Genomic DNA, 18558 nt, shown 5'->3' on the forward strand with positions numbered 1-18558 from the left:
TAGTTCGTCCGGTAAGAATACATTTTACAGTGAGACGGGATAACTATAAGTCCATCTCATTATTGGACCAAACTTCCGATTAACATAAGTAAATAATGTCACTCTGACATCGTCTAGGTCACCACAAACTTGAAGCTACAACAAGAGGTTGAAATTGGAGAAAGGACGGCCATGTCATTGCCCTATCCTTATGGAATTGGGATGTGACGCCAACCTCCTATGATGAAACTTACAAGCTCACATACATCATTAAGAAGGCCCACGCTGGATCTCTAAATATCTCAAGCTTATCGTGTTGTGTTGAGATGCCGATTTTTTCGGTTTTAACGTATGAAAATATTTGCTCTCTCGTGGTAAGGGTAGCAAGTTCCCATTACCATTTTTTTTTTGGTCGTATAGTTCCCATTACCTTCGCCTTCTCAATGATAAATCAGACTATAATAAACGAGAAAGACCACATATACTCGAGCATAAGAAGTAAGAAAATTTTTTGGGGGTGAGTTATTTTCCTTTCTCGCATTATCAAATGAAGCTGAAGCTGCAACAACAGATTGAAATTGAAGGAAATTAGAACTAGACCGTCACAAATTGATCAACTGATATGGAAAAGTTTTGACTCTTTTCTTTAATCAGAGCATGGAGAGAGGAAACAGCCAAGGATGGATACGACGAAGTAGAACCAAATCTTTGAAATGCTTGAAAATGGGAAAAGTATCAGAAGAGTCATAAATCTTTTGCATTTATGCCAATTTGATTCTAAAACTTTTATCGGTCTTTTTGGCTAATTTTGGCCGGATATTGCTGACTTAGACATCAGTCGGCGTCAAAAAATATAACAATTAATTGGGAAAAAAATGCCACTGGGACAAACGAAGTACTAGGCAACCAAATAAGTTGGTAATAGTATTCACGACATTGGATACATGCAATGTACAATCAGCGAGGAAACAATTCAGAAATTGATGCATCATTCACTGAATGAATTGCTGCCTTGAGCAAGCGCTTGTCATCCTCATCTTCGTCCTTGTTAATTGAAAATGCAGGCTTCTTGGGGGAGTTCACAGCTGAAGATTCATTCTTGAGCATTGAATAGACTTCCAACATGGAGGGTCTGTCCTCAGGCTTCTCTTGCACGCATAGAAGAGCCACTTGCACGCATCTCATGAGCTTACAGGATGATGAAGAGTCATCGAGAGACTGGTCAATGAATTCCATGCATTTATCGTCCTTCCACAGCTCATATGCCTGAAATTAAGAATGCTAGTTGGTTAAAAGTCAAAATTCATGTTCCTAAATTTGAGCCCGGAAATTTTTGAATCACGAATAATCTCTACTTACATATTCGAGAAGATTCAGATTTTCATTCGGGCCATATAAACATGAGGTCCTTTTATCACTGATGATTTGCAACAACAATACCCCGAAGCTGTAGATGTCGTACTTCATCGAGTATATGCCTTTCCTTACGTATTCTGGTGGGACATACCCGCTGTATACAAGAACATAAATTGGTTTTAAGCAGCAGACTTTTAGCATGAGAATATCTGTGAGGTAAAAGGAGGGCCTAGTTAGCTCGCTTACTAAGTCCCCACAATTCGGTTGGTATTTGCCTCAACATCATCCTTCCGAAATATTCTCGCCAGACCAAAATCTGATATCTTGGGGTTCATTTCATCGTCCAGCAGAACATTGCTGGCTTTCAAGTCTCGATGAATTATTGTGAAATTCGAGTATTCTTGGAGATAAAGAAGCCCCTGCGTAATGCCTTCTATGATATGAACACGTTTCACCCAATCCAACGAATATTTCCTTATTGGATCTGCATCATTAAAACCTAAAGACTATCAGAACCAGAAGCAAAATTAGAGCATTGCACACCTTTGTGTACTCCAAATGCTTAAAAAGCCATTGTAGCAGAACTGGGGACCCATTTTAGCCTTTTGGAGTATCACACTAGATGTCACAAAAAAACACTTGGGTTTTGCTCAATGACTATCGTAAGAAGCATGAAAGATGTCGAACCAAATAGGTAGAAGTCCAAGCTCTTATTTGGCATGTACTCATAGATCAGCATCTTTTCTTCCCTGTCAGTACAAAATCCAAGAAGGCGAACAAGGTTGACATGTTGCAGTCTGGCAGTGAGCATAACTTCATTCTTGAACTCCTCGAGCCCTTGGTTTGAAGTTTTCGAAAGTCTCTTCACTGCAATGTACTGTCCTTCGGGCAACTTGCCCTGAGCAACAGGTATGCTGATGGTCAGTACACGGAACTGACTTCCACTTGAACATGGTAGACACAACAAACTTTTCACCGTCTATGCCGGAAGACAGTGTTTTGTCTATGACGTAAGTCACATAACCACAAGCAGCATAAATGAAAAACAAAACTTGAGCAGAATGCATCCAAGTCCAAACTCCTATGATGAAACTTACAAGTTCACATGCATGATTAAGAAGACCTGCGCTGCATCTCTAAATATCTCAAGGTTATTGTGTTGTGTTGTGATGCTGATTCTTTCTGCTTTTAGAGGGGGCATGTAACTTCAATGAGATATACTCACCGGCTCATTCCAACTAAATGATTGAAATTGCTAGTACAAACCAACCTGCTGGCCGCTGCTACAGAGAAAGCTGGCATGCCTATGTTTAACATACGAAAAGATCTGCTCTCTCATAGTAAGGGCAGCAAGTTCCCATTACCGTTTTTTTGGGTTGAAAAGTTCCCATTTATAAGTCAGACTATAAACAAGAAGGAACGCATATTCTTGAGCATAAGAAGTAAGAAAAATATTTGGGGGTGAGTTATTTTCCTTGCTTGCACTAAACAACAACAAACTCATGTTACAGAGCAAAAGGACCGAATCTGGCATTCAATCATGCTTCATACTTCATAGGATTTGCAATGAAACAGAAAATAATGACTATTAGCTTAAGTATGGCCTCATATATTTTACCTTGTAAACAGGTCCAAATCCACCCTCTCCGAGCTTATTTTCACTTGAGAAGTCATCAGTTGCTGCTTCGAGGGTGGCATAACCAAATGTTCGCAGACTAGGAGTACCACTCTCAAGACTTTCACCTTTCCACACCATAGTCTTTAATCGGCTACTAATTCCTTTTATTACACCCGAAATACCTGAGAACCAAAATCAAGAAATTGTATCTAGAACTTTAATCCTTCCTAAGTCAATGTTCCTGATTACCACAGAATTATAGTAATCCTCCAGTGAAGTTTAGAAAATGTACCTTTTGATTTCAATGTTCGCCTCTGCAACCAGCAAATCAGGCCAAATATAAGGAGAACAACTATAGCACTCGAAATAAGCATTACTAGCCAGAGCCATCGCCTGTGTTGCTGATCTCCACTGGCCTCTTGAGCTGAGAAGGCAATTAAGTCCATGACCATTTAGTTCTACATTTTCAATACAATAAGAAGACCTACAAGCTTACAAGCTCGCTCACATCAATAAGAAGACCTACGCTGCATCTCTAAATATCTCAAGCTTATTGTGTAGTGTTCAGGTGCCGAATCTTTCTGCTTTAACATATGAAAAGATTTGCTCTCTCGTGGTAAGGGTAGCAAGTTCCCATTACCGTTTTCTTTTTTTGGTCGTATAGTTCCCATTACCTTCACCTTCTCAATTATAAATCAGACTATAATAAACGAGAAGGACTGCATATTCTCGAGCATAAGAAGTAAGAAACAGCAGGTTGAAATCGAAGGAATTAGAACTAGACCGTCGCAATTTGATCAACTAATCTGGAAAAGTTTTGACTCTTTTCTTTAATCAGAGCGTGAAGAGAGGAAACAGCCAAGGATGGATAACGAAGACGTAGAACCAAATCTTTGAAACGTTCAAAGCAAATATCATTTTGACCATTTGTTGACGCGATAGACCTTTTTTGCTTCACCAATGCAAACCGTCCCTTCGTGCAAAATGATCCGACAAATATAAAATTGAATAAAACGGCGTCGGACTTGAGTGAAATATATCGATATATATCTATGTATATGTTATTTAAAAAGTCAATCCACTTATATATTCTCTCTTGGACACAGAGAGCTTAGCTAGATTTTCCTTTGCTTCACGCTCTTGTACTTCATTGAGAAAATAAAGAAAATATTGTTCCTCAAATGACTAAGTCCATTGTGATCTTGACTATTGTGAATTGCAACATCCCCAAAAAGTTCCTTACCAAAAAAAAAACATCCCCAAAAAGAATTTCGTTCCATTTTAGATGAACATGTAGTGTAAATTTGATCTAAAAATAGAATGTATACTAGAATACTTCCAATACATGATCGAGGGAAAATTGTCCAAAAATCCTACACATATTGAATTTCTGTTAACTCAGTCCTAAACTTTTCAATTGCCAATTTTGCTCATTGAATCTTAAACTTTTTCACGTTTTATCAATTGAATTCATTTGGCCAATTTTGAATAGAAATAGCTAAAGTGGACGTTGGCCGTCCTATGTGTCACGGCCAATGCCGGCTAGTGCTGACGTAAACAAATTTTAATAATATTTTAATATTTTTTTGATTTTTTATTTGCTTTTTTTTCTTTTCTTCTCTTTTCCTTCTTTTCTTTTTTCTTTTTTCCCTTTTCTCTTCTTTTTTTCCTTTTCACTTTCCCTTTTTCCCTCCACCGGAGAAGAGAAAAGGAAAAAAAGAAAAGAAGGAAAAGAGAAGAATAGAAAAGATATAGGGAAAGTTTAGTAAAAAATTCAAAAAGAAATTAAAATATTATTAAAATTTGTCCATGTTAGCACGGACCATGCCACGTAAGACAGTCAATGCCAACGTCATCGATTTCCGGCCAAAATTCGCCGAATGGACTCAATTGTCAAATCATCAAAAGATTTAGAACTTAATCGGTAAAACTTGGAAATGTTTAGAACTAAATTGGTAAAAGTGTAATAGGTTTAGGATTTTTGGACAATTTTTCCCGTGATTGATGTTGTGTAACACGAATATCATAAATTCACCTGCTTGAGAGAGAACCCAATTGTCATCACCAGCAACATGCCATGCATAGTAACCTTTAAGTCCTCTTCCCTTGGCGTACGCGACCTTAGTAGAGATGGTTTGTGTATCATCATAGCTGATCCATGTCGTCTCGAAATAGCAGTAGGCGGACACGACCGTGGAGTTGTACACCGTCGTAGCGTTGTTTTGGGATATGTACTTCGTGATTTGATTGTACTGGATCATCCCCTCAGAGGATATCGCTGGCCCATTGATGGGCGCAAAGTAGCTGTGGTCGTTGGCATCCGCGAGAGCGAATGTGCTGCCGTAGAATGGGACGCCGAGCACGATCTGCTTCTCCGGCATTCCGGCCTGAATCCACGCGCGCACCCCGTCGTCTCCACTTAAGCCATTCCCTAAATTAAAAGGAGCGACAAGTTCAGATACAACATATATAAAAAAAATTACGAGTTTAACGAGGACAAACAGAGGATTTTAAATAAAGAACAAAATTCATGTCAATTACTCGTGGAATAACACCATATGCTTTGAATGGGAAATGATGTTGTAACTCTCTCGACGTTGAGGTAACAGAATTTCAAAGTCATGATGCAAAAAATTCAGAAAACTTCATTGTAACTAAGAATAGTCAAAGTTTATATATCCCAAAAAAGTCGAAGTTGCCACCCCTACCTGGACTGTAGAGAGCAGCAAGTGGTCCTGTGGTCTTGGACCAATTGGGTGCAAAGAAATCATAGGCCATCGCATTGATCCAATCCAAGCTCGCCGCCATGGCGGCCACCGGATATTCCGGTGAGTGCGGCGAGTACTTGACCGCGGCCGACAAAAGCAAAGCATCCTCACCTGAGCTGGCCGCCTCAGCAGCAATCACGGTCCGCCACTCCTGGAGGAGCAACTCCAACCTGGTCATCTTCTCGTCTGTATCTGGGGATACCCAATTAAGATCGAGGCCATGGAAGCCATTGGCCCGAGCTAGGGCTATGGAGGAATTGATGAAAGTCTTTCGGGAGCTAGACTGGCTCACCATGGTCGTAAAGTCGGTTGCGTTCGAGCGGCCACCGCCGATAGACAGGAGGGTTACGATCAACGGGTTCTTCTGCTGGACGTCACTAGTGAATGTCGCGAAATACTGGGCGTTCGCCAACGATATGACTACCTGGTTTGTTGACCCGTTGAGGTCAGCGAACGCGCAGAAGAGATGAGTAAAGAGGGTCGAATCGATGTCGGAGGCCGTGATGCCGCTGTCTGGAAACCAATAGCCTCCTTTGACGGTTTGGGCCATGCATGAGTTGATTTGGAGGAGAGAGAGAAAGGAGATGAAGGGAAAGAGAAGGATACGACTATAGTCGGAAGCCATTTTTGATGAGTTACCTGGAGGAGGCTGTACATTTTTTAGCTGACTTTATACAGGATTTATCGGACCGCATACGCATGTTGTGGCTCAAGTTTAGTCGCGCGTGGATGATGACCGTGACTAAGAAATTTCATGCGAATACATCTCTTTCCTGTGCTCTGACCCAATCAATTAAGAAGGGGAAATTTGTTTCTACACTCTCTTTCATGATAATTCTCAGTTATTTGAATTATTAAACAAGTGATTGTCCATGTTTTAGATTATGTTGGAACTATTGAAAAAGATGGATCACATATGGATCCTTCAAATTTGATGATCTCCATGCAATTTTATTTAATATATGCACTAGGTTCGTGAAATGCTTACTTGGTAATTTGAATGACCGCAAGATGCGGCAATCAATATCTTTCGTGGACTGTGGAAGCGGGAGTCAAAGGTAATGCCTGGAAAAACCAGCGTTGTTTCCTCTGATGTCGACCATATCTATCGCTGTCTTGCCAGTCTGTTGATGTTACTCTGTAGGTTTCCCGCGTTGTTTCGTGAGGAGCTCGTTCGAGTTTCTTGGTCGACGCTGAACTGACGGGGCATACAATAGGTCGCCCTTTTCGTTGAGCTGATGATGCAATATATTCAAGTCTTTTAATTTTTTGACCAAGTCAACAAAGGAGTGGTGGGACCCACTTTTGTTTAAAAAAAGAAAAATAGAAAAGAATAAGAAGGTTGAAAAATTAAAAAGAGGAGGAAAGAGAGATAGTGGCGTTCAGTTCATTTTAAGAGTGGCCGAATCACGTCGGGGAAGAGAGAAAAAGGAGAGAGAGAAAGGAAAAGGGAAAGAAGGAGGAAGAAGAGGAAAGGGGTTTCACGTGTGCACATCTTTGGGACCTCACCAAGCCGACTCGATTACGTAAGCAACTCCCGGTGAGTACTTGCGCCCCTTGTTCGTCCAATCAAAGTATTTTTCAGGTTTAGGACTAAAGATGTCACACCCCAAAACTACAAGAAAATGGGGATGACACGACCGTCCTTCTACACGAAGGATACAGTCTTAAACATAACCAATAACCTAATATCAACATATATATCTCAAACCATATATACATGTCAGATAAACCAACATGTTGATTACACATTAGAGTTTGTATAATCTTTCAAAAGAACATATACAACTAGAACTCACCCAACCCAACAGATAACAACAACTATATACACCACTTCCTTAAGCCATACCCAAAAAGAAACTAAAAGTTTTCCACCGACAGCGCTATCATTCTACTCGCCGCTAATCAAGGAACCTGAATACAAGAAAGACGAGTGGAATGAGCAACCACAGCTCAGTGAGTAATTCATTTCTTCTAGGTGGATCGAGCAATCACTATGCACATTTAAAACACAAACATAACTCACTTTCGCCAAATCTATAAATTTAACAAACCTTCAAAATCAAAATGCAATATTTATTACTTTAACACAATATGTTCAAAGTAGAAATATTCAAGATAATAACAAGCAAACACCGATGGTCCAGCCCATTGGTCAATCTCATAAAAATACACTTCAATGATCCATTCCATTGACTAATCTCATGCCACACATTAATGGTCTATCCCATTGATCCATCTCATATGAATCCACACGTTGATTGTCCATTCCATCGACCAAACTTATATCATATGTCAATGGTCCACTCCATTAACCTAACTCAAATCATATGTCAATAGTCCACTCCATTGACTAGACTCATGCTCAAATATCTAGTCATGACCATGACACAACGCATTGTGACAAGGCGACCAAGATTTCCCCCTTGGCAAGGTCTCCACCTATAAAGCCGGTGGCCTAGAAGGATATCCTAACTCGGTATGCATACCAACATGTCTTTCAATAGGCTCACAGTGATATTGAGCACCAAACCCACATCCTCCAATATCTAGAAATTCAATCCATAAATTAATCTCGTAATCCACAATACATTTCACAAACCAATCATATAACCTTTCGAAACTCAGTTCATCCGATAGAAATACTTTTTTGTAAAGCATTTGTCATATCATTTCATAAACTAAATTCACAAATCGATATGTATATCCTTTTGTAACGTTTTTCATAAAACGTTTCTCAAATTTCTCATTACATAAACTAGTTCTCAAAGCTAGACACATATAACATTCCACAATACCTTTCATAAAATCATTCTCAAATCACTCCCAAATATCAAAATGTAGTAATTGCCCGATCCGAACTTTTATGCAATAAACATGCTCTTTCATTATTTACAATATCTCGAATCTTTACCGTTTTCATGACATGAGTTCACAAATCCATAAAAGAGATAGCACCACCCATCTCGTCGCCTACGACAAAACAATAAACAGTACTCGTATCATCAAAGTCGTATCGAGGAATAATGTTACAATAAAATAAACTCTACCTCAACTACGAAATGACTAAACTACACCTTAACGCTAACAAAACAACTCTTATGCGCTCACAAAACGCTCATCTGAAGCGATTACTCAAACCTAAACTCAATGCGACACTTGCCAACAAAACCCTAAAATCTCGCTCTGACAAAACCGTTGTGCCAAAACAACTCCCATCAAAACCCACAGCTCTACCACACCATAAACCTCCATTTCCATGAAAACCCAAAGCTTTACAACCCAAAAATCAAACTTCGTGGCTCGATTTTCCCAAAATTTCAAATTTGAGCCCTAAATCTGAAAAATACTTCGATTAGATGAACGAGAGGCACGAGTACTCACCGGGCATTGCATTACGTAGTCGAGTCGGCTTGGTGATGTCCCAAAGGCGTGCACAAGTGAAACCCTTTTCCTGTGACATTCTGAAAATCCGACCCACTTGGGATTTATGAAATGGATGATTTATGGACGTGCTTGTAGTTAGATCTCGCCCCGCAACTGATCACTCCTGGGATACTAACCGATAGGAAATGGCCAATTAGGGATTTAAATTCGCGCGACCAAAGAACTCGATTGTGAACTGACTTTCGACCATGAAAATTGTCGAGGTGATATTTTGAGTCAATGTAGGCCGATCCAAGGATAGTTAGGGATCAGTTCGCCACTGTCATATGAGTGAATCACGGGTGATTCCGCTTGACCACTAAATGAATTGACGAACGACCCCAAACCTATACCAAACGATCGTGCCCGTCGGAACTAGCGATCGATCCTCGCGATTAAGTGACAACCGAGGTCGTCACGACCCGAGTGAACTTAAACATGACATGATTCAATATCGGCCACGGGTCAAACGTGCGAATTTCCCTAAAAGCCACCCGTTAGTTCGAGATACGCTCAAGTTACGTAAATTAAATTTGATCATTAATTAGAAACCAAGTTTGGGCATCGGAAATTATGAAGGTCATGACAGGATAATTGGACGATATTGTTATTAGCTCGGTTAGCCTCAGATTTGTTCGGATTCTTCGGAAAATTCGAATTTCGGCGAGAAATGAAAAATGACCGTTTTACCCCTGGGATTTTGTTAAGGCCAAGTATAATGGTGGAGGGGCATTTTGGTCATTTCACACTAGCTTTAGAAATAGAAAATTTTGGACAATTTTGCCCCTGAAAATTTTGTGAAATTTCAATTTTGCCCATGGATATTTTTGGCAAGGATTAATCTGGACCGTCGATCTTAGGATAAGATTGAATCTTGGCCGTTGATTGGATTTTAGAGAGAAGGTTAAGATGGTCTTTTGGCAAGGACATTAGACACCAATCATTGGTATTTAGCATATTTATTCCCATTTTTCTCTCTCTTCCTTCACTCTTTCTCTCTCTCTCGGCATCTTCCCCTCTCTCTCCCACCCGACCGAACCACCTGCTTCCCTCACCGTGATCGTGGCTCGCCGTCCTAGCTAGCCGTCGCTGCCGTCCACCCGCCGCGCCTGGTTGTTGTCATCCATCCGCCCGTGAAGCCTCAGCCTCATCGACGCCATCCTCACCTCACCGCCTCTCCCTCCCCTGTTTTCCCTGCACCGAATTACCTCCCCCACCAGCCTTCACTCGGTTCAGCTTAGCCGAGACAGGCCAGCAGACCGCCCAGCCACCGCCGCCCGCCGTTCAGCCGCTTGCCGTCGCCGAGTGGCCATCGAACTGCCGCCTTCCCCCTCAGCCGAACTAGCTTAGGTTTCCAAGTAAGTTGCCCCCTAAACCCTATTTAGGATATCGGGTACCGATGGACGTAATTAGGGGTTGAATCGGGTTAATTATGGGTTGTTTTGGACTAATTAGTGGCTGTTAAGGGTTGTTTTGGGTGGACTGAATTAGGGGCTAATGTTGGCTGATTTGTGGGTGAAATGGTGATGGTTCGAGACTGAATTGATGCTGAACTGGGTGCTGGAAACCGTGGCTCGCATTGATGAGCATATGGCCCGATTTAGGGACAAATTATGTTGGTTTGGTGTGTTGTGACGCGGCTGGTTTGTGGTACTTGTTATGGCTTGAAATAAGCATGGAAAGGTTGAATTTATGCCCATGATTGTGGCTGTGATTATGGGCCCGATGGTGGCCTTGTATGCTTATTGAATTGTGAATTGATTGATTGAAATGTGGATCGTTATATGCGCGCATGGGCTAAATTTAATTGACTGGCAATTGGCCGTAATTGGGTGTTAATTGAGCATGTGAAAAGCGTGAGATTTGATGCGTGCATGGGCCGAAATTGATCGGCTAGTAATTTGGCATGTTGGCGTGTAAATCGAGCGAGTAAATGAATGAGAAATTTTGTGAGATGTGGTGCGTGTGGTCACGAAAATCCCTGAGGCGATACTATGACACGGGGAATCGTGCCATCCTGAGACGGTACGTTAACGTGGGACGATGCCCGGTATTACCGGAAGACGGCCAACCTGAGCCGTGTACTTCAACGCGGGTTGTGCTCTAGGTGGTAGATGTTGAGCCTGAAGCGGTACTATTACGCGGGCAAGAGACATAGCCTGAGGCGGTACTATTACGCGGGCTAAGAAGTATTGTGAATATGAGATGGTCGTAGTGAACCTGAGGCAGTACTATTACGCGGGTCACTGGCGAGTCAAGTGAAAATAGTGTGATGAGGCATGAACGAGTGTGTGAAATGTGGAAATGAAATGCCAAGTGTGGAAATGACACATGTTCGACTTTGTCTGTGGGCATGAGAATTAATTTGAAATGTGCATGTGGTTGGAATTTGTGTTATTGTGGCTAACGTGCAGGTTGCACGTATTAAAAGCTTAAGTAAGTGCAATTGTATGCCTATGATGTGCTTATTGAGTATTATGGTGTTTGAACTTGTCTGGAGGTACGTGTTAGCCTAGGTGGGGTTTAGGGTGTGTACTTGCTGAGAAGTGTTCTCATGGTTATTTCAACCAAACAATTTTAGAACCCCGGTCTAAACAATAAACCTTCCACCGCCGCCGCCGCAGCGTTTTGGGATTCCGATGCACACCGACCATAATGTTGTAGAGTACCTGATAGACGAGAATTTGACCTACGGTAGTCTGGATAGACATAGGGCAACCTCTTTGGCAGGCCCACACCTATACCGCATGGATGTTTAGGGACGGGATGGATGAGTTTGGCCCTGTCCGTGGCTTTGATGTTCCGTTTGACGGAGTAGAGGATTGGGATCCATCAACCATACCCCCTCGTGACGGTGAGATGACTAGTCTGGATACTAGTCTCGTCCAGTCCGGACATCAGCCTGCGCCTGCAGCACTTGAGCCTTCAGTGGCTGAGCCTGATCCGGAGCCGGAGGAATCACAGGCAAGGTATGATCCTATGGAAGTGGATCTAGGTGTAATACCAGAGGAGGAACCGGGAGAAGAAGACCCTGAAGGAGAACCAGAAGAAGCGCCGGAAGAAGAACCTGAAGACGAGCCAGAAGAAGACCCAGAGATGGAACCAGAGGACGAACCAGAGGATGAACCAGAGAATGAGCCAGAGGAAGAGCCGGAAGAGGAGTCTGATGAGAAGGAGCGGGTTGAGATTTCGGTGGAGTCGGGTGATGAGGACAACCCGATTGAGATCGAGGCTGATTCAGAGTCTTCAGAGGAGCTGGTGGCTCAGGGGAATTCAGACTTGGGTTCTGAGGAGTCGGACTCGGAGTGGACGCCATCTAGAGGGCATAGGGGCTAGTTTAGAGGTTGAGCGAAGGCCTTTTGAAGTGTCCCATTTTTGTCAGTTAGGGTACCCAGGCTACTGATCTTTTTGATATCGGTGGTGCATAGTTTAGAAGTTCGGTGTGCATGTATATTTTGTGGATTGTATATGGTGGATATTGTATAAGTTTGAATTAGTAATGAATGTTTATTCTCCCTTTTACCCCTAGTCAATATTGTCTGGGTGTTTATGGCTTTCGCTAGTGCTTTATATCTCTAATGAGTTGATTTGGGTCGGCGGCGTTTTCTGGGACATCGCACTAATTAGACCAAAGAGGGGTGCCACGAGCTCGATGGAGTTCGAGGCGTGACATCCCCCGTCCGAATTGGTATTAGAGCAAGGACAGCTCGATCTAAGTTGGTCGAAACCTAGAGTGATAAGGAGCAGAGACCCTAGGGTAGTCATCTTGGGAGACCTTAGTGAATCATAGGATGGAATGAGCTACGCGTGCCTCTAGACTGTTTGTTGTGATCGCTGAGTGAATTGATTGTTATAACGATTGGAATGCAGGTGCATCTGGACCTAAGGTAAGTGTACAGACCTTATTAATTGTGGCCTTGTACTGTTGTGATTGATTACCTGCTGAGTGAATTAATGTGATAATTCACTACCTAGGACTAGACTGGTATAGTTGGCCTAGGTCTATAATTTCTGAGTGGAATTATAGCAGGTAGGTGAGTAATAGAAACCGTGAGGATGAGTTTGAAAGGTAGAGGAACCAGGGGTCCATCTAGTTCACGAGCCCGACTTGCAGGAGATCCGAGAATGGATGCGGTCATGAGGACCCTGGAAGAGATTGACAATCTGATAGGACGGTAGACTCAGGAATGAGCTGCCACTATTGCCCAAGCTGCCGAGGCCGCGGTGGCCGCTGCTGCCAATAATAATAATGGGAATCAAGGGCAGGGGCAAGGGAATGTGAATAAGCAGATGCACCAGTTAGTCGAGCAATTTTTGAAATTAAAAGCCCCCTAAGTTTGATGGTAAAGGCGACCTTGAGGTTGCATCGCTGTGGGTTGAGAAATTAGAAAAGGCTTTTGAGGTATTGGGGTGTACAGATGAGGAGAAAGTGACGTTAGCAGTGTATCAATTGCAAGGAAATGCAAGTGATTGGTGGAAAGCCACCAGAGGAAGGGTGTTCCCGGCCGGTATTGCCCAGACTTGGGCGATGTTAGTGGAAACCTTTAATGGTAAATATTTTTCTGAGAGTGCATGGGAACAGAAATTAGCTGAGTTTATGAGGCTTCGTTAGGGGCAGAGAACGGTGGATCAGTACGAGGCTGAATTCGCTCGGTTATCTAATTTTGCCCCAAAGATGGTAGAGGACCCGTTGGATAGGGCTCGGAGGTTCCGAGATGGCTTGAAGCCGGACCTTCGTAGCCAAATGATTTCGTTGAATTTGAGAGACTATAACGAGATCTATGATAGGGCTCAAGCGATTGAGTGGGACTTGGTGGATAGGGCTGCCGCTACTGGGTCAAGATTTGCCCAGGGTAGAGACAACCGTCACTTAGGAAAGAGGCCAATGACAGGTAATCGACGTTTCGTCCCTCCTATTAGAAGGAATATCGGGAAACCGACCCGTTTTCATAATGGTCCATGTCGGGTGTATAGGGAAAGACATGGAAATGGACCTTGCCCAAACAGGGGTGGAGCATGTTTTGGATGTGGCGGATTTGGTCATCATATAAGGTTTTGCCCCAACATCAGACAGAATAGTTCGCCTGCGTTGCCGCCACCCCGGAATGAGAACCAAATTGGAGCTGCCCAGACAGCTAATCAGAATAGGCCACAGGCCCAAGGACGGGTGTACACCATGGCCAGAAGAGAGATTGAGAACGCGTCAGGGGTAGTCACAGGTATAGTTTCTCTGTGCGATCATGCTGCGTATGCTTTGCTTGACCCTGGGGCGTCACATTTATTTATATCTGAGCAATTTGTTAAGTTGACTGGTATGGAACCGCAGTTGCTTGATGTTGTGTTGTGTGTTACAACTCCCTTGAATGATAAGGTGCTAGTCTCGTTGGGGTGCCCGAATTGTAAGATTGTGATTGGTGATAGGGATGAAAGGATAGACTTAGTGGTTCTAACCATGTATGGCTTTGACGTGATAGTGGGTATGGATTAGTTGACTAAACAGAGGGCCATAATGGATTGTAGTAGCAGAGTGATCCAATTTTATCCTGTTGGACATCCAGAATTCAAATTTGTGGAAAATCGATGGGGAACCTCGATCCCATGGATTTCGTCGCTAGAATGACTAAGTTGTTGAATGAAGGGTGTCAAGGATTTTTAGCGGCTGTGGTTGATTTGACGGCTGAGGAGCCGAGGCTAGAGGACATAGCCGTGGTGTGCAATTATCCTGATGTTTTTCCTCAGGAATTGCCGAGATTGCCACCAGAAAAAGAGGTAGAGTTTGTAATCGAGTTGGCTCCTGGGACTGAGCCAATATCGAAGGCACCTTATAGAATGTCATTGTCGGAGTTAAAGGAGTTAAAGGTGCAAATGTAAGAATTATTGGACAAAAGTTTCATTCGTCCAAGCGCGTCTCCATGGGGAGCGCCAGTTTTATTTGCGAGGAAGAAAGATGGATCATTAAGGCTGTATATTGATTACCGGCAGCTAAATCAGGTGACGATAAAAAATAAATATCCCCTACCAAGGATAGATGATTTGTTTGATCAATTACAAGGGCCTTCGGTGTTTTCTAAAATTGATTTGAGAACGGGATATCATCAATTGAGAATTAGGAAGGAGGATATATCGAAAACGGCATTCAGGACGAGATATGGACACTATGAATTTACGGTAATGCCGTTCGGATTGACGAATGCCCCCGCTGCCTTTATGGACTTAAAGAATCGGGTGTTTAAGGAGTTTTTAGATCAATTTGTGATCGTTTTCATAGACGACATATTGGTGTACTCGAAGAGCTCGGAAGAGCACGAGTTCAACTTGAGTAAAGTTTTACAGATCTTAAGGGAAAACGCACTGTATGCCAAGTTTAGTAAGTGCGAATTCTGGCTCAGTCGAGTAGCATTTCTTGGACATGTGATCTCGGGGGATGGAATCTCAGTAGATCCGACAAAGATTGAAGCCGTGATAAAGTGGCCAAGGCCGATGATGGTAATCGAGGTTCGAAGCTTCTTGGGTTTGGTAAGATACTATAGACGTTTTGTGGAAGGATTTTCGGCTATAGCAATGCCATTGACACGTCTGTTAAAGAAAGAAACGAAGTTTGAGTGGACTGACCAGTGTGAAAGGAGTTTCCAGGAATTACAACATAGATTAACGATGGCACCAGTATTGACTATTCCGTCAGGATCTGGAGGTTTCGAAATCTATAGTGATGCGTCGTTGAAAGGATTATGATGTGTGCTGATGCAACATAGGCGAGTGGTAGCCTATGCATCAAGGCAGTTGAGACCGCATGAATTGAATTATCCGACGCATGATTTGGAATTAGCCGCGATCATATTCGCCCTTAAGATTTGGCGACAATAATTATGTGGGGAGAAATTTCAGATATATACGGACCATCAGAGTTTGAAATATTTATTTTCTCAAAAGGAGTTAAATATGAGGCAGCGTCGTTGGATAGAGTTGCTTAAGGATTACGATTGTGATATTCTATATCACCTCGGAAAGGCCAACCGGATAGCCGATGCATTAAGTCGGAAGTCAAGCATCGCACATTTGATGATCAGGGAATGAACTTTATTGGAAGGAGTGCAAGACTCGGAGTTTAGATTCGAAGTAAGTCAAGTCTCGAGCTTGTTTGCCACTTTAAGAATCAAACCAGAAATCCAGACTAAGGTTAAGGCTTTACAGTCTACGGATCAAGAAATTCAAAGGATTCTGGAAATGGATGCTACCAAGAGAAAGTCGGACTTCCAAATATCCGAGGACGGGATATTGAAGTTCCGTGGACGATTGTGTGTGCCTGACGATGCGAAACTTAAGGAAGAAATTTTGTCGGAAGCGCATCGTAGTAATTATAGCATCCATCCCGGTAGTACGAAAATGTACCAGAACTTGAGACAATATTATTGATGGAATGGCATGAAAGTAGACATAGCTAAGCATGTGGCCAAGTGTCTGACGTGCCAACAAGTGAAGGCGCAACATTGTAAGCCCGGAGGATTGTTGCGACCTTTGGAAATCCCAGAGTGGAAATGGGAACATATTACTATGGATTTTGTGATGGGGTTACCAAGGAGCCAAAGAGGCCATGATTCCATTTGGGTGATTGTCGATAGATTGACAAAAGTCAGCGTACTTCTTGGCCGTGCGAAAGGATTTCGCATTGGATCGGTATGCTGAGTTGTACGTACAACAAATAGTTCGTTTACATGGGGTACCGGTGACAGTTGCCTCAGATCATGATCTTAGGTTTATCGCCAATTTTTGAAAAAGTGTGCAGATGGCATTAGGATCAAAGCTGCAGTTTAGTACAGCTTACCATCCACAAATGGATGGCCAGTCTAAGAGGACGATTAAGACTCTAGAGGATATGCTTCGAGCATGTGTGTTGGATTTTCAAGGCAAATGGGAAGAACAATTGCCTTTAGCAGAATTTGCGTATAATAATAGTTTTCAGCAGAGCATTGGAATGGCGCCATTTGAAGCGCTAAATGGCAGAGTATGTAGAACGCCCGTGTGTTGGGACGAAGTTGGAGAAAGGAGTATAATCGGGCCAGAATTAGTTCAACAGTCAGTTGAGGCTATTAAGATAATTCGTGAAAGGCTGAAAACAGCTCAAAGCCGTCAAAAGAGTTATGCAGACAGAAGGCGAAGACCTTTGGAATTTCAAGTAGGGGATCACGTATTCCTTAAGGTATCACCCATGAGAGGATTATCCCGATTTGGTAAGAAAGGGAAGTTGAGTCCGAGATACGTGGGACCCTTTGAGGTTTTGGAAAGGATTGAAGACTTAGCTTATCGCCTTGCACCCTCGCTAAATTTGTCGCAAGTGCATAATGTGTTCCACGAATCGATGCTGAGAAAATATGAACCGGACCCAACTCACGTGTTAAATTACGAAGAGATAGAAGTTGACAACAGGATGTCGTATGTCGAGAGACCAATAAGGATCGAAGATCGGAAAGAACGAGTTCTAAGGAACAAGATGATCCCGATGGTCAAAGTTGTTTGGGAACATCATGCGACAGAAGGCGCAACGCGGGAAAGTGAAGAGCTAATGCAACATCAATACCCCCACTTGTTTGAGTAGTAGATTGAATTGTAAATTTCGAGGACGAAATTTTTATAAGGGGGAAGAGTTGTGACATTCTGAAAATCCGACCCATTTGGGATTTATGAAATGGATGATTTATGGACGTGCTTGTAGTTAGATCTCGCCCGGAACTAATCACTCCTGGGATACTAACCGATAGGGAATGGCTAATTAGGGATTTAAATTCGCGCGACCAAAGAACTCGATCGTGAACCGACTTTCGATCATGAAAATTGTCGAGGTGACATTTTGAGCCAATGTAGGCCGATCCAAGGATAGTTAGGGATCAGTTCGCCACTGTCATACGAGTGGATCGCGGGTGATTCCGCTTGACCACGAAATGAATTGACAAACGACCCCAAACCTATACCAAACGATGGTGCCCGTCAGAACTAGCGATCGATCCTTGCGATTAAGTGACAACCGAGATCGTCATGACCCGAGTGAACTTAAACATGGCATGATTCAGTATCGGCCACGGGTCAAATGTGCGAATTTCCCCAAAAGCCACCCGTTAGTTCGAGATATGCTCAAGTTACGTAAATTAAATTTGATCATTAATTAGAAACCAAGTTAGGGCATCGGAAATTATGAAGGTCATGACAGGATAATTGGACGATGTTGTCATTAGCTCGGTTAGTCTCAGATTTGTCCGGATTCTTCAAAAAATTCGAATTTCGACGAGAAATAGAAAATGACCGTTTTACCCCTGAGATTTTGTTAAGGCCAAGTATAATGGTGGAGGGGCATTTTGGTCATTTCACACAAGCTTTAGAAATAAAATTTTTGGACAATTTTGCCCTTGGAAATTTTGT

At 42.6% G+C, this 18558-nt stretch overlaps 1 protein-coding gene across 1 annotated transcript; it reads right to left on the minus strand.

Moving 5' to 3' along the window:
* Positions 1–869: 869 nt before the first annotated feature.
* LOC115687115 (cysteine-rich receptor-like protein kinase 10) lies at positions 870–6346 on the minus strand. The gene is made up of 8 exons (XM_030612593.2): positions 5662–6346; positions 4989–5384; positions 3246–3377; positions 2954–3135; positions 2023–2233; positions 1582–1819; positions 1339–1489; positions 870–1245 (listed from the first exon to the last, which is right to left on the minus strand). Exons 1-8 carry the CDS (start codon positions 6344–6346, stop codon positions 937–939), a joined length of 2304 nt encoding a protein of 767 aa, XP_030468453.1. The 3' UTR covers positions 870–936.
* Positions 6347–18558: the final 12212 nt, after the last annotated feature.

This window comes from Syzygium oleosum, unplaced genomic scaffold (genome assembly GCF_021117445.2).
Source record: "Syzygium oleosum isolate NSW1041296 unplaced genomic scaffold, Sole_v2.1 Sole_v2.18, whole genome shotgun sequence".
In the NCBI taxonomy this organism is placed as follows: Eukaryota; Viridiplantae; Streptophyta; class Magnoliopsida; order Myrtales; family Myrtaceae; genus Syzygium; species Syzygium oleosum.